This window comes from Staurois parvus, unplaced genomic scaffold, assembly GCF_062004578.1.
Source record: "Staurois parvus isolate SC_StPar_1 unplaced genomic scaffold, SC_StPar_1.0 ptg000048l, whole genome shotgun sequence".
In the NCBI taxonomy this organism is placed as follows: domain Eukaryota; kingdom Metazoa; phylum Chordata; class Amphibia; order Anura; family Ranidae; genus Staurois; species Staurois parvus.
Window position 1 is genome coordinate 5272595 of NW_028317844.1, and position 20946 is coordinate 5293540.

The 20946-nt window shown below is 38.8% G+C and overlaps 1 protein-coding gene across 1 annotated transcript in view; it reads right to left on the reverse strand.

Moving 5' to 3' along the window:
• NR2E1 (nuclear receptor subfamily 2 group E member 1) overlaps positions 1-20946 on the reverse strand; it is a 76694-nt gene that overhangs the window by 33330 nt on the left and 22418 nt on the right. Inside the window, exon 2 of the mRNA XM_089664847.1 lies at positions 4743-4888. Within this exon, the coding sequence (XP_089520973.1) occupies positions 4743-4888 (146 nt within the window). The remainder of the gene's footprint in view (positions 1-4742; positions 4889-20946) is intronic.

Consider the following 20946-nt stretch of genomic DNA (forward strand, 5'->3'; position numbering starts at 1 on the left):
CACTGCAGCAGGATGAATGGGAGCGCTGATCGAATAGAAACTTTCCAGCAGGACCGCTTATGAGACGTTTATTGATAGATTGACTTCTTATGAACAGGAATGGCCACAGATGGATCGAAATTCAAATGATACCTTTAAACCTTTCCTGTTCATATTTTGCTTGCATTGTATATAAGACCTGTAATATTATTTTCTCTTATGTTTTGCTTTATGAAACGTAATTGACTATAAAACAGTATATGTTCTATTTTGAATAAAGATAAAATGTCAATAAAACGTTAAGAAAAATTATGAACTACAACTGTCATATATGTGCTAGCTAAAATAATCCTTTTAACAGTCAGTAAATCAGCCTCTGTTAGAGAAGCACAAAAAGGTGGAAGCTTCTGTGAAACAAATCTCATTTGCATGCTTAAGGTAATTTAAGAAAACATTTTCTTATGTGCAATATAGTTATCTTTTTAAAGGTTCTCAAGCATATTTGTATACACCCATAATGAAAAATGAGTCACCACACTTGTCCTTTTGTGTAAGCACTTGTGGAAGTGAAAGGCTGACTATCATATCATGATGCTTTTCTTTCACTATTAACTACATTCACTGTGCCTGAAACATGAGAAAAACCTATCAAATGTACAGCAGAGAAAAAAAAAGCCTAGCTCTGAGCACACGTATCCCACGACTTATTGCTTTCAGTGGTGGATAAATGTGCCAAGATCATTTGGCAATGGCATTTGGGACATTGAGACACTATGCTCTGTAAAACTAATTTCCTTCAGAAAGCTATTGGCCTTGAGTGCTAAAGTGCAATGTGTTGATTAGTATTGCAAGTCTTAACACTTGGATATCTATGATGAGAACCCTGTAAGTATGGCACTTTTACTTATACCACTCTATGTTTCAAATACGTATCAAAGCATTACTAAGGTCCTGTTCACCTTTAATTTCTGCATAGAAAACAACATCTTCACCTGAGAAGGGCCAGCCCTAAAAATCCCAGTCTATGTTGTTATACCAAATGTCATCCCAACATGCATGGCGTGTAAGGGAATCCTATAAATTCCCATTTTCTTGGGTTCTGGTACAACTTCAAATACACAAGTGCAGGGCTGAGAGAAAGAATGCCAGTAAATGAACCCGTACAGCTCCTACACCAGTATACAGGGTTATACAGGTATTTATATTTTTGTTATGGGCCTATTGATTCGGAAAAACTTTGTCACAAATTGTTTTATTTCTGTACAAACAAGGTTTTTCAGGTTACATTCACATGGGTGTAAAAATGTTACTGATCTTATTATGCATGTTTGTATTTCTAGCACAAAAGTCCTGCATAATGATCAGTAAATAATTGCGTAAAATTGTCCTAGTTTGTTTCCCCCCCAATACCTGCATCTGGCATACATACTGTATATATGTACATCCTCAGATGTAGATTTTTGGATTTTGTGTTACAGAACTGAATACAGTGCAAGTTTATGCACTTATGTGAATATCTCCATTGAAATCATTGTTAGCTGCGTTAAGATCCGTTAATAAAAAATGCTTGCAATTGCATTTTTTATGGCCGGCGTGAATGAAGCCTTATTGCCTAGAAAAAAATGTATTTTCTATTAAATCTATAGACAAAAGATATAGCAAATAATTTTTATAATTTGACCAGTGTTATTTTAAAACAAGTGTTCCTGTCACTAAAATGTGCACTCTTATTCTACAAATTCCCCTATGTATAATGACGCTAAAAAAAATTTCTATTACAAAACAAAGCAAAATTATTCACAAATTAAATATTTTTTTTTTACATTTTGTGCTTTTTTGACATGCATGTCTAAAAAAATTAATTAACAAATTTAAAGGAAAAAAAATGCAAATATTAACGGAAAAAAACATTAAAGTGTTACTAAACCCAGGACCCTGCATTCACTATATCTGGTCTCCCACAGTACACAGAACATGGAAATGCAATTTTTTTAGTAAATATAAACTGCTAAATACTTTTTTCTCATCAGCAGTTAGAGCAGTCTTGTGACTTCTATCAGTGTCCAGCTGAGCATTGGTTATAGCTTGTAGGAGGAGTTTTCTATCTGCTCTAGGAGGATGCAGAACCCCTGACCTCTGTCTGGACTGTGCTGATTGGCCCTGTGCTGATCACATGCATCCTCCCATGAAAAAAAAAAACCTATCTAGCAATACCCACCAAACTGAGCATGTACAGAGTGACTCCACACAATATGTCTTATTGTGGAAATAAGAGGAAGAGGAGGAGAATCAGAGAAGTCAGGATCAATCAGTGTTTTTACATAATGCAGAGGATTAACCCCTTAGGTTCCACAGTGAGTATAACAAGCATGCTTTACTGCATATACAGACTGATTGTACTGTTGTGGGTTTAGTAACACTTTAACAAAAAAATTGACAGCAAAATAAAAGGTAAAGAAAGAGGGGTAGGAAGAAGTTAACTCGGACTAATTAGGGTAAACTAAGGGGTTAAATAGAAACATTTTTTTTTAATTTGGAAGGTTGCTTTATCATACATCATATAAAGATCAAACCTCTCTCCTCTGAACTGCTATGAATAAACCAGAGTTACAATGAAGAAATAATAAGATTACTTCACACTGTGGACGCTGTTCTGTTTCAGTTTACAAAGGCCCAGCAAGATCTGCTCCTGTATAAATAAAACAGGCCTGGCTGTTAAAATGACAGCTGGGAATTACCAGTAAATGCACCTAATGAATTGCGGGGAGAAAGAAGGGCAGATGTACTACATATGCCCAGAGCATGCACATGAAGTTGTTTTGGGCATGTGTAGCACACCCAGTATCTATAACTAGTTAAAAATACTCTACTGTATATTTAATGCTCATCTTACAAATGTTTTCATTTGGTACATTGTTATACTTTTCATTTCAGGTAAAGTTTTTCTAAAGCCAAAACTTTTTTTTTTAGTTTTGCATAGAGTAAGGCATGATTACCCCATGTCATTTTTCTGTCTGTTTCCTTCCTGTCCCAAAAACACAAGAAGAAGTGACAAAAAATGTCTCCCTGAAGTGGGGGAACTTTCCCTCTTAGAATTCGTAGTTGTCACCAGAACAAGGTTTCTAAAATAATGTTTTGGCTATATAAGTTATGGAACATACTTTAAGTAGTTCTAGTCATATTTATATATGAAATATGTGAAAATAAATAAATATAACCACAATAATAGCGCTCACAAAAATACAACTGAAAAAATAAAATAAAATGAAAATAAATATATAAATAGAAATAAATAATAATAATATTATTATTAATCTACCACCAAATGAAATATAATGTGTGGAAAACAAAACAAACAAAACTCAATAATGGATCCTCATTAAAGTCCATTAAATAAAGTCCATATAGAGCATATATGATCTTCAATCAATGAAGTTATGGAATCTTAGACTTTTCCTTCACCAAATAGATAATCCAGTGCTCAACACCCCATCAAAGTAAAAACTCACCAGAAACTGGTGAAATACCAGCATATCTTTATAAACTCAGTAGATGTGATAAACTCCGCAGCATATCATTTTTATCAGCTGAAGGTTCCAATGAACTCCATAGGTCACATGTGAACAAAGTAAAGAACACTCTCCATAGCGTAATACCGTTTCAGAAATTGTATTCCAACAAATTACCCCCATAAAAACCGCACTCACATTATGTCAGTACATCAAAAAGCCTTGTATATTTAAAATCTTTCCCACAGCAGCACTTAATACTCTGCTTCCTGCATACGCAGTGGCGTCTCACCAGCCACGAGGACGAAGTCATGTGACGAAACGCGTTAGGAAGTGATCCAGCAGTGATGTCATCACGTATGCCGTATCACGTATGCTGTATCACGTGTCCGAACCACGTGACCGCAACCGCGTTATCTGTTGCAGGCTGGTGAGACGCTACTGTGTATGCAGGAAGCAGTGTATTAAACGCTGCTGTGGGAAAGATTTTAAATATACAAGGCTTTTTGATGTACTGACATAATGTGAGTGCGGTTTTTATGGGGGTAATTTGTTGGAATAAAATTTCTGAAACGGTATTACGCTATGGAGAGTGTTCTTTACTTTGTTCACATGTGACCTATGGAGTTCATCGGAACCTTTCAGCTGATAAAAATGATATGCTGCGGAGTTTATCACATCTACTGAGTTTATAAAGATATGCTGGTATTTCACCAGTTTCTGGTGAGTTTTCACTTTGATGGGTGTTGAGCACTGGATTATCTATTTGGTGAAGGAAAAGTCTAAGATTCCATAGCTTCATTGAATGAAGATCATATATGCTCTATATGGACTTTATTTAATGGACTTTAATGAGGATCCATTTTTTAGTTTTGTTTGTTTTGTTTTTCCACACATTATATTTCATTTGGTGGTGGATTAATAATAATATTATTATTATTTAGTTCTATTTATATATTAATTTTCATTTTATTTTTTCTGTTATATTTTTGTGAGCACTATTATTGTGGTTATATTTATTTATTTTCACATATTTCATATATATTGGGTTATTGTTGTATAATAGCAGCTCCTATCCAAATAAGTATTTCCCAGGACTACATTCTTAAGGCGTGATGATGTAGACTTTGGAATATATTGATCTGCTATTAATATAATTCACCAGGGTTTATAGTATTTATTTACTAGTCATATTTCTAATTAAACTTTACACCAATAGCTACATGCATTTATTGAACCATGACAAGTGCTCACCTGATTTCCAGATTTGCACACGTAAGTCCTATTCCTTCGAATGCTTCTCTTAAAGAAACCAGAACAGCCATCACATGCATAAACTCCATAGTGTTTTCCTGAGCTGCGGTCCCCACACACTTTACAGGGAATGTCCAAGATTCGACCTGTGTGCAGATACAATATTAATACCAGAAAACTAGAAAATATATTATTCTTATAGTGTTCATTGCATGAAATCCATACAGTATATAGGATACAAAACAGGAAGTGAGAGGGAATACCTCAAAGTGATGGAATGCCTGGTTGTCACCAGGGTCACCAGAACTGTTATCCATTAGAAAGATTTCCACGCTATTCCTATTCTGGTGACAACCCAAAATTTGGGATTTTTTTGTCACTTTCAGTCTTGTTGATAACAGCACAAACACAGAGGGTGAATCTCCTTTACTGGGACACAGACAGCAGTCAAAACCTATTCTAGGTATTCTAATTGTTTTCATTTAAAATGTTTGATTGCATTCTAGCTGACTTTCAGCAGAATTAGGTTAAATTTTTTCCATTATTCTGTAGCAGCCTAGTATCTAGGATGGCTTGCTCTACATTTTATCTGCTGTTCTCGTTTGCTATAGTAGCACTTCAATGCCCAATTGTATAATTCTATTTAGACCAGTATCAGAATGCTCAGTTATATTTATACCAGTACTGCAATGCTCAGTCATATTTCGAGCAGTACTTCAATGCCCAGTTATCTTATCTGGTAAAAGTTTAGCTTGGAATTAATTATGGATTTGGGTTCAGTACTGCCCAGCAATGTATGTCTGCATATCTCTACTACACCAGCCCATTGCTGTCTCCAGCACTTTCATAATGTCAAACATGCTTGTTGTTGTCCCTTTAATATTGAACCCGTTTTCAAAATGTATTTTGTCATTGCTCAGCCATATTTGGTATTATTTTGTCTACCTTGTACTCTAGTCTTGGAATATATATATATATATATATATATATATATATATATATATATATAGACGCACACTCACCAGTCACTTTATTAGGTACATCTGTTCAATTGCTTGGTAACACAAATTGCTAATCAGTCAATCACATGGCAGCAACTCAATGCATTTAGGCATGTAGAGTTGGTGAAGACGATTTACTGAAGTTGAAACCGAGCATCAGACTGGGATTTAAGTGACTTTGAACATGACATGGTTGTTGTGTTGATGCCACATGGGCTGGTCTGTGTAATTCAAAAACTGCTGATCTATTGGGATCTTTAAACTTGACCCAGCTAGGGTTTACAGAGAAAGGTCCGAAAAAGAGAAAATATTCAGTGAGCGACAGTTGTGTGGACAAAAATGCCTTGTTGATGTCGAAGGTCAGAGAAGAATGGGAAGACTGGTTGCTGTGACATTCAGATGGTAGGTTCAGAATTTGGGGTCAACAACATGAAAGTATGAATCCATCCTGCCTACCAACGGTTCAGGCTGGTGGTGTAATGGTGTGGGGGATATTTTTTGGCACTAGCAAGGTGTACCTAATAAAGTGACCGGTGAGTGTATATATATATATATATATATAAATACACATATACTGTGCGCTATATTGCCTCCATGACCACAGGTGTATAAAGTCAAGCACTTAGGCATGCAGACTGCTTCTACAATAATTTGTGAAAGAATGGGTCACTCTCAGGAGCTCAGTGAATTCAAGCATGGTACTGTGTGATAGGTTGCCACCTGTGCAATAAGTCCATCCGTGAAATGTCCTTGCTACAAAATATTCCACGGTCAGCTGTTAGTGGTATTATAACAAAGTGGAAAAAACTGGGGACAACAGCAACTGAGCCACGAACAATGACAGAGCAAGGTCAGCACAAGCTAAAGTTCACAGTGCACAGAAGTTGCCAACTGTCTGCAAAGTCAATAGCTAAAGACCTCCAAAATTTGTATGGCCTTCAGATTAGCACAACAACAGTGCGTAGAGAGAGCTTCTTGGTGTTGGTTTCCATGGCCGAGCAGCTGCATCCAAGCCTTACATCACCAAGTGCAATGCAAAGCGTTGGATGTAGTGGCGTAAAGCACGCTGCCACTGCACTCTAGAGCAGTGGAGACCTGTGCTCTGGAGTGACAAATCACACTTCTGTGTCTGTCAATCCAATGGAAGTGTCTGGGTTTGGCAGTTGCCAAGAGAATGGTACTTGCCTGACTGCATTGTGCCAAGTGTAAAGTTTGGTGGAGGGGGGATTATGGTGTGGGGTTGTTTTTCAGGGGTTGGGCTTGGCCCCTTAGTTTCAGTGAAGGGAACTCTTAAGGCATCAGCATACCAAGACATTCTAAACAATTTCATGCTCCCAACATTGTGGGAACAGTCTGGGGATGGCTGTTCCAACAGGGAGGCTGTTCCAACATGACTGCGCACCAGTGCACAAAACAAGGTCTATAAAGACATGGATGAGTGAGTTTGGGGTGGAGGAACTTGACTGGCCTGCAGAGTCCTGACCTCAAACTGATAGAACACCTTTGGGATGAATTTGAGTGGAGACTGGGAGCCAGGCCTTCTCGTCTGACATCAGTGCCTGATCTCACAAATGCACTTCTGGAAGAATGGTCAAACATTCCCATACATACACTCCTAAACCTTGTGGACAGCCTTCCAAGAAGATATGAAGATGTTCTAGCTGCAAAGAGTGGACCAACTCAATATTGAACCCTATGGACTGGGATACCATCAAAGTTCATGTGTGTGTAAAGGCAGGCATCCCAATACTATTGGCACTATATGTGTATATATATTAGGGTTGCACTGATACTGGTATTGTCATACTGAGTATTTTCACGGGTACCTGAAAGTGATACTTTGCAGTGCGATTTGCATCAATACAAACTATATGGACACAAATTATATCGCAAAGAATAGCATGCAGTTTCCCCACTGCTTCTGAGTTCATACAGGAGCGGTGCGGGAAACCTCCCTGCACCAAACACATGCTGTCACAGAAGGAAAAGCCGGGTATTTGACATCCCTGCGGCTTTCGTGCAGACTATACTGTCATTCCTGCAAGGAGAGGTTAGAAATCCGTCGGGATTTCAAATCCCCAGACCTGTGAAGTGGCTTTCTCTCCTCTCCTTGCAGAGATAACAGTACGGGCTAGACGGCTTCTGATTGGTCAGCACTATGACAGTCTTGACAAATCAAATGCAGTCTAGCCCGTACTGTTTTCCTTGCACTGAGAGGAGAGAAAGCCATGGGGATTTCAAAATCCCAGCTTTTCCGTCTGTGAAAGCATAGGTTTGGTGCAGGGAGGTTTCCCGCACCGCTCCTGGGTTCACACAGGAGCAGTGGGGAAAATGCATGTGAATTTGACATTCCTGTTCAAATTGCACGCCATTCTTTGTGGTACATACATTTTGCATTGATGCAAATCACACCGCAAACTATCAGTACTTGGTATCAGTGAGTATTTGACAGAAAGTATCAGTACTCATACTCACCAATCAAAAAAGGGTATCAGTTCATCCCTCATGTATATACAGTATATATATATATATATATATATATATATATATATATATATATATACATAATATATATACATATATGTATATATATATACACACACACACACACTGCACCTGTGAAATAGATTGTATTTTTTTAACATAAACCTCCATTGTTGGCCTTTGACAACCGGGGTCAAACACAGACTAACTACTGCTATGTGGTTGAGGTATATAAATCATAACAGATCATATGTATCTTAAAACAGTTAAAATTATGATTATGCATGGCTGTTCTTATACTGAGAAAAGTGACACCTCTGCAGCCCTCTATCTATCAGGTGCTTTCTCCAAATACTTATTATTATTAGACACCTGTAGTGTTAAGACAATAGGTTTTATTTCTACTGTGCCCTGCAGTATGCAAAAGTGAAACTAACTTGCTATTTATTCTCATAGCAAGTTACTTTTTTATGTGATGACTTTTAGGCCTCATTCACATGACATCCAGATTCTTGCAGCAAATAAATGACAGGCTGAAAGTGGCCTTAGCTGTCTGCAAACTTTCAAATGTAATAGCACATGATCTCCTGTTCCTAACTGCAGGTAATCACTTCATGTGTGATTACATGCAAGCACCTGCACAGCTTGGGCCACTATCAGTCTGTCATTGCTTTGTACAGGCTGAGTGACTACAACTATCCACATCCACCTGTGAATCCAGCCACAGGGATACACTGGATTCTTGCCACAGCTGGCACTAAAATGCCATGCTAATGAGGCCATTGGTCATTACCAAATAATAATCTGAAATGATTTCTGTGGCTGGGATTTTGATAAAATGAGTACAGTTGTACTATATAACTGTCACAAGTGCTTGTGCTCTCAATCAAACTGTCTGGACAAATGACTGGTGTGATAACTGATCACGTGTGTAGCACTATGGCAACTGCAGATTAAACAAAGGCTAATATGGCAGCTTCCTTGACTGTAAAGGATAGGAGGGTTTAGTTATGCTTTAATGTTTGTTTCTGTCTGCCTTTAAATCAATGGAATCTATTGATTAAACTCCTTACTGTTAACCAGCACTAACCTAAAATTATACTACTTCCTTAAAATAAAGAAAAAGTAAGTGAATGATTCTAAAGTCAAAATATTGTGAAAATGCATATGTGAAACCTGCAGTACCTGGGTAGTCTAAGGCTATCTAGTTATGTGTACTCAAGACAAAAAACATGTAGTACATCTCTGCAATACATGCACATTTCCCTGTGTTTTACCCCTGTAAAGACCTTGTAGGTATGAAAAATTACCTGTTGATCTACCAGAAATGCACTCAGCTCCTTAGCCTAGGTTCACACTGTAATGGGTCTGGGAATATGTGTAAATCACATGCATTTCCCTATCTGCAGGTAAAGGACACTGCTCTTTTGCAGAGGTGTGGGGAAGCCATTCATTTTTAATGCCTCCCCCCCATGCACCAGAAAACACATCTCGTTTTTGGGTGCTCCTACACTATGCGGTTGCATTTTTAAAAAGGGGTCAGCAAATTTTTCCTTGTGTTTCCCACAGGTACAGAAGTGCATTCAAATGAATGGGTTGTACCCATGCTAACGCAGCATGCAGGACCTGCTACAGCGCTAAATCCTGGTCTCTATGCACAAACAGTGAGTCTTTATTAAGTTCTCTCCCACATTCACTATGCAGCAGAGTTGGAACCATGGGAGTAAGGGATGAGACATGCTGGGAAATATCCCCTGAAACATTAAACAATGCCTCAACTAAAGCACACCCACAACTAAAGCACACCTAGATTCTTTCCTCCACAAGGTAGAAGCCACATACATTCTCAGTTTAAATAAGCTGAAACTCCTAGCTAAGGGTGGGTGAATTAGGGGAAAAGCGTGAGGATAACTACCCAAACACTGTAAAGACAGTAAAATTGAGGCTCTCATCACTCAATTATATAAATTGGAGTCTAATGAAAAATAGGAGTCAGACGAAAAACATAACTTATCCTACTGCTTATTCAGTATGCAGAGGGTTCTCTTCCCTTCTACTGGTTCTACTCAAGAAAGAAGGATCTGTGAACAGATGGGGAAGATCTCTTTTCATTTGATAGCAACCAAGGATGGTACAACTGCTACTCTATGGGGGAGAGAGGACCTCCAAGGTTTCATGAAAGCCCTGAAACTTCCAGACATAGATATCTCAGGCTTGTGATCACACTGACTTCTGAGGGATGGAAAGTGGTCCGCAACAAGCAAAGTCATCTCCAACAACTTGCAAGCCCACTGGTTAGGAGGTTGCTGGGCTCACCGGACATTTCTACTCCATAAGTTTACACCTATTCGTAGATTGTACTTGAAATTTTTGCATGCTGTGCCACTTTTAGAATGCCTGGTGGACACTTTCAAAACTGTGCCAGTTTTCTCTGTACTCAAAAAGAGAGTTGGTCTCATTTAGCTCCACTTTCATAAGATACAAAATGTTGGTATTTTATTTTGAATTTTGTGCATTTGTTGAGACACAATGTAAAAGTGGAGCATTTTAGAACTACCTGATTTGAGAGCATGAATCACTGTCAGAACCAAAAGTGCCGCAAACGCTTCATGAATTTGGTGCAATACATTATCATAAGGGGATTCATGCCAGAAAAGTGGCAAGGCACTTATACTCATTCCCCCATGATTTTCTACCATTTGAAAGACTATGTGGGTCTTTTAGCAAAAAAAACATGTAGGACTTTACTTAACAGGTGAGACCTAATATGTGCCTTACATTATAACTGACAGTTTGGTACTTCAATGGTTAACTTGCTTAAAGGATGAGTATACTAGCTTTGTTGCTAAAAGTTTGTTACATTGCCACACATTATACCAGACCAGGTTGTTGATTTACACCATTTATGTAATATTGTTTTCAGTTTGTTGTTGAGTTTTTTCAGCACTTGCCATCAGTCTATCTAAGCTTTGTTTGACTGTATTCCCCCTCCAAGAGGAAGTGAATCTGGAGTGAACTTAAGCTTTAAAACTCACACACAGTATTTTAAGGCTCCAGAAAATGCACTTTATTCCTAGCTCTGCACCTAGATTGGCCAGATATAAATAAAACAAATGGGTCCTCAACACTTTTCACAAGAGAAAATCTAAAGGAGCAGATGTTGCTATCAACAAACAGTTTTCAGTTCTTCCTACAGAACATTTGGCTGATCCATGGGGCAGGTATGTCTTTGTGAAAATAACCCTGTATGGATAGTCAGCCAATGCAGCCACATTATATGCTCTAAACAGATCGAATTCCTTGGTAGAATCCTAGGAAATTTGAGGAACATTCATCCAGGAATTAAAGGAATCCAGATTTCAAACAAACCCTCTTCTGCAATCTCTGGTGCAATACTTAAGCATTTTCTGAAACAGCTTAGACTAGTTTGGATTGCTGGAGACTCACTTATCCTGCTGGGAAAGACTGCATATATTACTTAACAGTAACCCAGGCCTACTCAAAAATAGTTTTGATAATGGTAGACCAGAGTTAATAGCATGGGAATAAGTGTGATGCCTTGCTAGCAGGAGCCCTCAAGAAGAAAGTTGAGAAAACTATATTCATTTACTCTGGGGAAAAGATGTAGGGACCCTCCCAGATAGCTAAACTGTTCCAAAACTTCTACATGTTCTTATATAACATTGAAATTAAAAGATACAGCAAGACTAGGACTAGTCGGTAAAGGAAAATTCAACAACACCAGCTTGACTATACTAGTCTAGATCATCAAATAACCCAGGTCTTAGAACAGTGTATCTTTTGGGATAGCAATCAAGAAGAATCTTGGACCAGACGATCACACTAAGGACTTAGTTCTTAAATATGTAAAACTCTCTTCCCCCATTTGACTGCAAACTTTAATTCCCTGATCTCTGGTGAGACTATTCCAAAAGATGCTCAGAAGACACATATAACTCTGCTGCCCAATGGAGGGTAAGGATCTCTCTTTCTCTGCCAAAGTTTCTGTACCATTTAATTGTTAATGTGGATGTTAAAGTTCTGGTACAATACCTGGCTGATCAGTTGAAGCCAAACTTGGGAGACATCTACCAAGATCAGACTGAATTTATCCCACAAACAAAACGCAGAGACACCTCCCAAAGAACAATATCCCTTCTTCACTGCATAAGATACTAGAACATCCAATGCCTGATCTTATCCAAAGACATGGAAAAGGCATTTGAAAGGATAGGGTGGGCTTTTAAAGACAAAGCCTTACACTATCTTCCACCTTGTATGGCAACCCTTTGATCAGAATTAAAGGTAGTAACAAATGCTGTTTGTATTGAGCTTAGGAAGTATTGCTTTGGAAGATTAGACAGAACCCAGGTATATCTGGTATAACAGTAGGTTCCTCTACTAATTGAATCACTTTTACAGATAATGTCCTGTTCTTTGTAACCTCCTCAATTTTCCCAACCTAACAATATGAGGGCACTTGATAGGTTCCAAAACGTTTTGAATTTTAACATTTGGGGAAATCAATGATCTTTCCAGTTACCATCTCAATGATACACAAACCTATATCATGGGTTTAAAACCCATGGCAAACCCATATCATCATGTGCTTGGGAATAAAATTATCCACCAGGGTGAGTGATCTATTCCCAGCAAACTTACCAATACGTCTTCAGACCATCCATAAAGATGTTTAAGAGTGGGACAAATTACTTTGTATTTGGCTTGGGAAAATCTATATTCTAAAAATGAATATGCTGTTGAGAATTCTATTTTTTTATCCAAATGCTCCCCATAGCAATACCAAAAACTTACTGGTTGAAACTGCTTAATAATTTAGGTACTGGCCCAGGCTGGGTTGGGAAAGGGTAAAGCTCACTGCTCCTGTTGTGCTGGCTTTTTTGAGCTTCAGCTGGCTCACCTGTGATATAATTTGTGGTAAGGCTTAGTTCCGAGAGCCCTCTGGGATTCCCAGTGTGGTGCTATGCTACTGTTCCGGTTTCCAGGAGAAGTCCATGCCGTCTTCCTTCTACACTGAGATCCCAGGGATGCCACTAACTATGAGCTATACCACCATCTATGAACTCTGTCATGATGAACTGTCACCTGTAAGGTATGTTTGGGTCACCTATTAGTTAGGGTTATTGAAGGAACCGTTGCACTTTTTATCATGTTTTGCACTACAGATGAACAGTAAAGATCGTTAACTTTCCCTTAAGCATGGTCTGAAAATATTCAAAGGGGTGCATAATGGGACTGGTGTATAAAAAATAACTTGGGCCTGTAATAGCACTAGAGGTATATGAAGAACACCAAACTACAGTGTCAAGTCAGTATGCTAAGGAGAAGCAAGGTCATTGCTAATGGTAACTAAGTACCTGTTCAAGACAGCAAGCAACCAGTTGAGGCGTGGTACCTGGCTAAGGTGAGGTGTCCTCCAGTAGTGAGGGAGTCGCTATTTTGTCTACCTCCCTAGCAGTCCATCTCCCATAGAAACTGGGAGCAGACCAGTGTTAGGGAGGTCCTCAGCCTAGCTGTACAGTACAGAAGAGGAAGACTTAACCCAGGGCACGAATGAGATCTGCTCTCTGTGTCCAGCGGGATCCCATTCTGTTACTGGGAGTGAGGTAACCGTGGTTCACTGGATGTTGGAGGTGGAGTAGCTCTACCCGCCCCTATGAGTGCAACACATAACAGTCACTGTATGTAGAGCTACGGCACAACACTTTATCAGGAACTCAACTTCATTCTTCATGCAATGCTAGCTTATCTCCAGATTGACATTTTTATTATAAGGTTAACACTTTATCAAAGCAATATTAAGGGTACCTTTGGAAAAAACGTTGGCTGGGCACAATTTATCCCATGCCCCATGGCTCACCAAACAGCAGAGAGCCCTGACATACACCACCTTTCCCGTCACACAACACCCGCAAAACCTGGGACTTCATGAACAGAGACAGAGCATAGGTCACTTATTTCCTCTTCACAATTGCCTCTGGAAGGCCTTTAAGTGTTTGCTCTTAGAGCACAGTTAGCCTTTTTTTTAATAAATTGGAGCATGCAAAAATCTGGTGCTTCCAGTACATGTACGGTACACACCTGAAATCACTTTAACAATGGGGATCCTCCTCCCTAGATACCTGGAAACATACACAGCTTCTTAACTTTTTCTGAAGTTTTTGAAGCCTAATTAGATCTTGTGGCACACTGTGCAAGCAAAGAGGCCTCTCTCTCAATCCACTTTTTTCCTACATTTCCTAGACACCCTAATACATGAAAACTGACTCATACCCGCCCATTGCATTCTAAAATGTAAGAAACCTATTAAAAAATCCATTCAAGATGGTAATTTCCCCACGGTCCTACAGATTTCTACTGAGGTTGTGGTCAAAGAGGTACTTTTTTGCACTTATGGTGGAAATGCCCAGTCATAAGGCCTTTTTGAAGGGAAATAGTTCAGAAAGTGACAGCAGCAAGTTCCTGATGACCCAGTCATAGTTCTGTTCCATGCACTCGCTGCATTCAGGGCCGTGGATAAGTGGGTACCACCTGTCCTCCTGTACAGGGCCCAGGCCAGCAGGGGGGCCCAGGCAGCAGGATAAATTGAAAGTGGGCGGGGAGGGGTGAGCGTCATGGTGGCGGGCAATTACTGCAACTGATCCCCTGTCTGGTTACCTCTGCAGCACCTGAATGCTGGCTTCTTTTCCTCTCCCTCCTGCTGGCTTTCAGCTGCTGCATAGAGAGACATACAGGGGATCTGTTCTAGTAATTCCCTTCCCCCACAACACCCATCACCCTTTTTGTGGACCATACGTTTCCCCCTGCTGCCCAGGCCCCCCTTTTATCCCCCTAACCCACTAACAGTGCTGCTGACTTCCCTTCCTCTTCTCCCCACTGGCAGCCAAAAGCATGCAATAGGATATTTCAGGATGGAGAGTGGGGAAGGGTCTGGTAATTGTGTCACATTTACCAGACTCTTTCTGTCCTGAATGAACACAATGAGTGATCTGTACCAAATACGTATTGTGTTCATTCATAACTGAAGCATAGTAAACTGTGTTTTGGGGGTGGGGGCATTGAGGGTGGCTGTATGGGGCCCCGTGGTGTCTAACAGCAGCCCTGCCTGCATCTATTGGTACACACAAGGGATCTACTATGCTACACCTGTTGAATGCAGGGAAAAGCTTAATTCATATACCTGGGAAATAACATAGGGCACTCACCACAATAGAATGCTTGACCAAAGTACATCAAATAATGAAAACATAGAAATGGGCACACAAACCAAAATTTAAATTTAACATTTTTACAAACCCTGGCTGTAAAGATACATTTTATCAGCTTAGACACCTTAACAGCTTAGCCTAATTTGTTTAACTGACGTTATGATGAAATGGTAGTAAACACTAGGAAAATTAAATTTGTACATGAATTTTTTTCCCTCCACCCTATCTCAGTTCACATCCTGGTTATGTACAAGTCAGACATTGGGTACTATATGCACTTACAGTCCACTTTGTAAAATTCATATTGTTCTAAAATTATGCTGACAAGGGTTATAATGTCTGTAGAATATGTCTGCAATACTTTTATCATTTCTTTTTATCTATTTGTATATTTGATTTGTAGAAAATGCAAAAAGGTTGTTTAATATAAAGATTTATTTTTAAAGAGGAAAATAGAACTGGATTTTTAACAGAACAGACTGAATATATTTTAGTTTAATGATATTCTCAGTTATAAATATACATGCCAGACACTATAATATTCCTCTGCCCTTGTAACCACTACTATCAGTGTGGCAGAAAATATATCTATGCCATGGTTATTCTAGAAATAAACCTCTATTGGCAAAGTAAGTATAAAATCATAAACATTACCATAAGTAAGGAAAACTAGTCACCAAATGGCATTTATAATAATCTAACCTTATCCTTAACCGAATCTTATTCAAGAATTATTAGAATTACCTCTCAAGGAAGATTTGATTTTTTATTAGTTATTTGTATTCTTCCTGCCAGAGCAGAAGTGTTAGGCTTTATTTCCATGCTATCTCTTGCCTGAGCTCAGTACTGATAACAGACACTCAGCAAAGTCATATATAAAAGTCACTGCCAGGCTTATATTAAAAAACTAAAGGCTTTGCTAAAGAATATGTAAACCCAACATTTCATGTTATTGATATGTCCCTGCTGGTACCATGTACTTGTATGAAAAAGTATCCTGTTCTCTTTGTATTGCTTCCATTGTGTGAAATATCTGGTGTTCCTGCTAGTCTCTCTACTTTCCTATTAAAAACTGACCACACTAGGCATGAGAGCACAACATGGTCAGTTCTCTAGCTCTGCTGGGAACTCAGTGTGCTCTCCTCCAATGATCAGACTTCTGCTCACACGCCCACCACAGCCTTTCACTGGGAAGATCAGTGTGCTGCTCCTTCTCCTCCCTATTACAACTATTACCTATTGTTACTATTTCAGGAGACGCTATAACTGGAGGAAGGTGCTCCAAAACTGCTGCAGGTATGATGTATAGGCAACTAAAGATATGTAGGTACCAACCTGCAGCAGCCTCCAAATCCTACTGCTCTGGCCCCATACCAGGTCAGTCTGACATGCAAAGCTCTTACACTTTTGGGTAGTGGTGGGGAGATTGCTGTTGGTACTTGTCCCCACACATTCATTTTACCTACATTTTGATGCTTTACCTGTCAAAATGGCCTTAGAATTAACTATTACAGATATGAATACATATCTAAGGGCCCGTATATATGTAGCAATCCCCTCCTCCTTTCCCCATGTTGCGGAGCCTCGTTAAGAGGCAAAGATTCTGATTCATACACATGTCCATTCCTGACTGTCATAATAATGCTAAATCATTTATTTACAGAACCAAAGCAAAGGCTTCTATGCAAATTTAATATGATGTTGTTTTACAATAAATAAATAGTGCCATTTTAACTAAGCCTAATGATAGGAATCAGAGTAATAACACTTTATGACAGCCAGAACTATACCACAGCTATCTTATCTGAATATTTTCATTATATAAGAGCCAGAATGCAGAATGATGACAGTTCATCTAAATTAGCAAAAAAAAGAAGTATCACTGCTCTAATTAGTAATTTCATTTTTTGAAAAAGGTCCCCTGGCTGCCATAAAATCCTCTTCGGTCAAAGTTCTTGGCTTACTTGCATATATATATATATATATATATATATATATATATATTATACATACACACACAAAGGTTATCCCTGTATTGTATACTGCCCTGTTGTATCCTCCTCCAGCCCCTTTTTCCCTATTTATGTGATCTTTTTTATTTCATGATTGTGTTATGTGCAGCTGGGTCACATCAGCTGAAGAGAGTGTTACTCATTGGGAAGATGTAACTTTAAAACCTGGTATTGTAACTTCATTAGGAAGGCGAGGACTCATTAGGCAAGATTTACAATGTGAATCTGGAGCATTTCACTCAGCAAACTGATTAAACGTATGCATGGTGGATTAGGTGGCAGAAGAATTTGCCAATGATACAGTATGGACATCAAAAGCATGATAGTCTTTTTTCATTGTGAAAATAAGAAATATACATTTTCCCTTGCCTTAGTTAGCCTTAGCTTTGTATGTAATATATATATATATATATATATATATATATAATATATATATATAAATAAATAGTGCAGCGCTAAATACTAAAATAAACATACATATATATAAATAAATAAATATTCAATGAATATATCTTATAAACGTGCAACAGTGCAAATAAAGTGTAACACGTGTATTCACAGTGGCCAAGTGATCAATATTATTCAATAAAGTGCAATCCGTGTATTCCCTAAAATGGAATATTCAAAGTGACCAAGTGACCAAACAAACTATATATCACAAAATACTCTAATAAAGAAATCTCCACTTTATGTGAACATGTCCATATAGATATAGTGTATCTCATACACAATCTTCATGCAAGTGTCAAGTGTCCACACTGTGTATATCCAAAAATAGCTGCAATGGCCCCTCACCTCCTGCAGGGTCAACTCGCTTTAGGGAACAGACACCACTCTGGTATATCACAGGATCCTCCCCAGCGATGTATGCTCTATAGCCAGCTTCCTCTCCGATTCCTCCTTACAAAGATCATATAGGGGCAATTCGCCTTAAGAGACAGACACCACTCTGGTGTATCCCAGGATCCCCCCCCCCGCATTGGTGTGAGTGGACCTAAATGTGAAAACAAATTTACTTTAATTGAGATAAGTGATACTTTTTAGAGCCTGCAGCTCTGCAGGTTTCTTAGCAATGTCTGTTGTTTTGAAAGGGCTATGAAGAGTATCACTACACAGGAGGGGCATTTTTATGTGCTCTCCTGTTATGTCATGAATCTAACCTGCACACCTTCTCTGCAGCTCCCATAGCCTAAAACAAGTAAGGCCGCCATTGGTAAAATAACTTGATTGGCCCACAGTTCTGGCTAACAAAGTTTGTACATAATGGGATTTATGTAACTAAAGTAGTTAAGAAGTTTCACTTAACTTGGCTAATAAGGAAGACATTTATTGACTAATGACCCAATCATGTGCAAGGCAAAATCCTGTTTTTTATTCCCCTGCATTGAATTGGGTATTTAAAATGAACACAGCTTTGGCTGATAAGTGAGTGTTCACTACTCCTTTAATAAATGAATGTCACTGGTTTTATTAAATTCTTCCTTTTATGAACATGACTTCAAGCAAATGGTCAGAAGACTTCATAGAGACCAGTGTAACTGAACCCTCAAGTAACCCTTGATTAAAGTGCACCATCCTGGGTTACTAATATCACTAATGTGGGTAAAAAGAGAACTTAAGTGATCCTAAATAGGTGGTACTTTGATATGGTATCCTAATGGTTACAACATTATGAATGTCAACTCAAATTCGTAAGGCACAAGCCTTTGGGCATATTGTGAGCACACATGCCCCTTCTGTCCTACTGTATTGAAACATAAAATTGTTGTTAGAGGGCAAAAAGATGTAGTTATAACATTGAGGGGAATTTAGTACATTTAGGGGTCAATTCACTAAAGGTTACCGCATGAGATAACACTGTCAGGTGACTCATTTGCATACATTATCGCCTGCGGTAACAAAATGTCGAATTCACAAAAAAAAAACGATCCTGCAGTATTTAACGCAAAATTAAAAATGTGTTGGTAAATACTGCGAAAAAACCCCCAAAACATGCGGTAAGCTGTTAAGTCCAATTCACAAACAGAACAGAAAGTAAAAAAAGATGCAATATTTATCACTAGGGTTTTGCTGGTGGTATCACATGCTGTATTTTTTCAGATGCGACGAGGATGTCCCCCCCCAACCCCTAGGGGTCTGGTATGGATATTAAGGGGAACCCCACACCAAAATTTAAAGAAAAACGGCATGGGGTCCCCCCAGATCCATACCAGACCCAAAATCCCTTAGAATTGTGAGGGGACCCGCACGCCATTTTTTTTTCCATTTTGGCATGGGGTTTTTCCTTAAAATCCATACCAGACCCAAAGGGGAGGGGAGAGGGGAGCCCAACACTTTTTTTTCATCATTTGTAATTGCTAGCATGTTTTGTTTACATTCAGCTGTCAGTTGGACAACTGCTGACAGCTGATGAATCATCCGTTCTAGAGTTTCCCCAAAATCCATACCAGACCTAAGGGCCATTTTTTTTTTTTTAATTTTGGTGTGGGTTTTTCCTTAAAATCCATACCAGACCCAAAGGGGAGGGGGGGAGCCCGACACGTTTTTTTTCATCATTTGTATTTGCTAGCATGTTTTGTTTACATTCAGATGTCAGTGGGACACCCGCTGACAGCTGATGAGTCATCTGTTCTTAAGGATGCCGTGGCTGGCTTCCTTAACAACCAGCTACCTTGCGATAAATCACCGCATGAAAATATGCGGTAATTACCGCAATAATGATATTTTACCGTATGAGTTATTTGCTGCAATATTCTTTTTGTCCACCTGAAAAGACAGACTGAACCCGTAGCCACATGCACATGCTCAGTTCAGTGTGTATTGCTAGGTTTTTTTTTTTTGCTTGGGAGGGTTCATGTGATCAGCACAGAGCTAATCAGCACTGTCCAGACAGAGGGTCAGGGGTTTTGCATCCTCCTAGAGCAGAAAGAAAACTCCTCCAACAAGCTTTAACCAGTGCTCTGCTGAACACTGATGGAAGTCACAAGACTGCTCTAACTGCTGATGAGAAAAAGGTATTTATCAGTTTATATTTACTAAAATAATTGCATTTCCATGTTGTGTGTACTGTGGTAGACCAGATATAGTGACTTTAGGGTCCTGGGTTTAGTAACACTTTAATTCATTCGCAATCTGGTAGTGAATAGAAATCAAGTTAGCTAGTGGGAAAAGTCAGCTTTTGGCTAAAGGTTACATATAGAAAAGTATTTTTCCTAAGCACACTATTCCACCTGCACAGTTAGTAAATGTCTTTGCTATGAGTACCCACAAAAAGTAAATGCTAAACAAATCAGAATGAAAGTCATATAGACAGAAGCATAGGAGCAACATTAACATTAGGTTTGACCATGAGCAGTCCCTGAAGTTATGACCCCTTGTTCCTACAAATCATTGTTTATTCTGCTTCTCCCTATGCACAATAAAGACTTTAAAAAGACCTCCATTATGCTACAAGCATGTCTGTGATCAGGATTGGTCA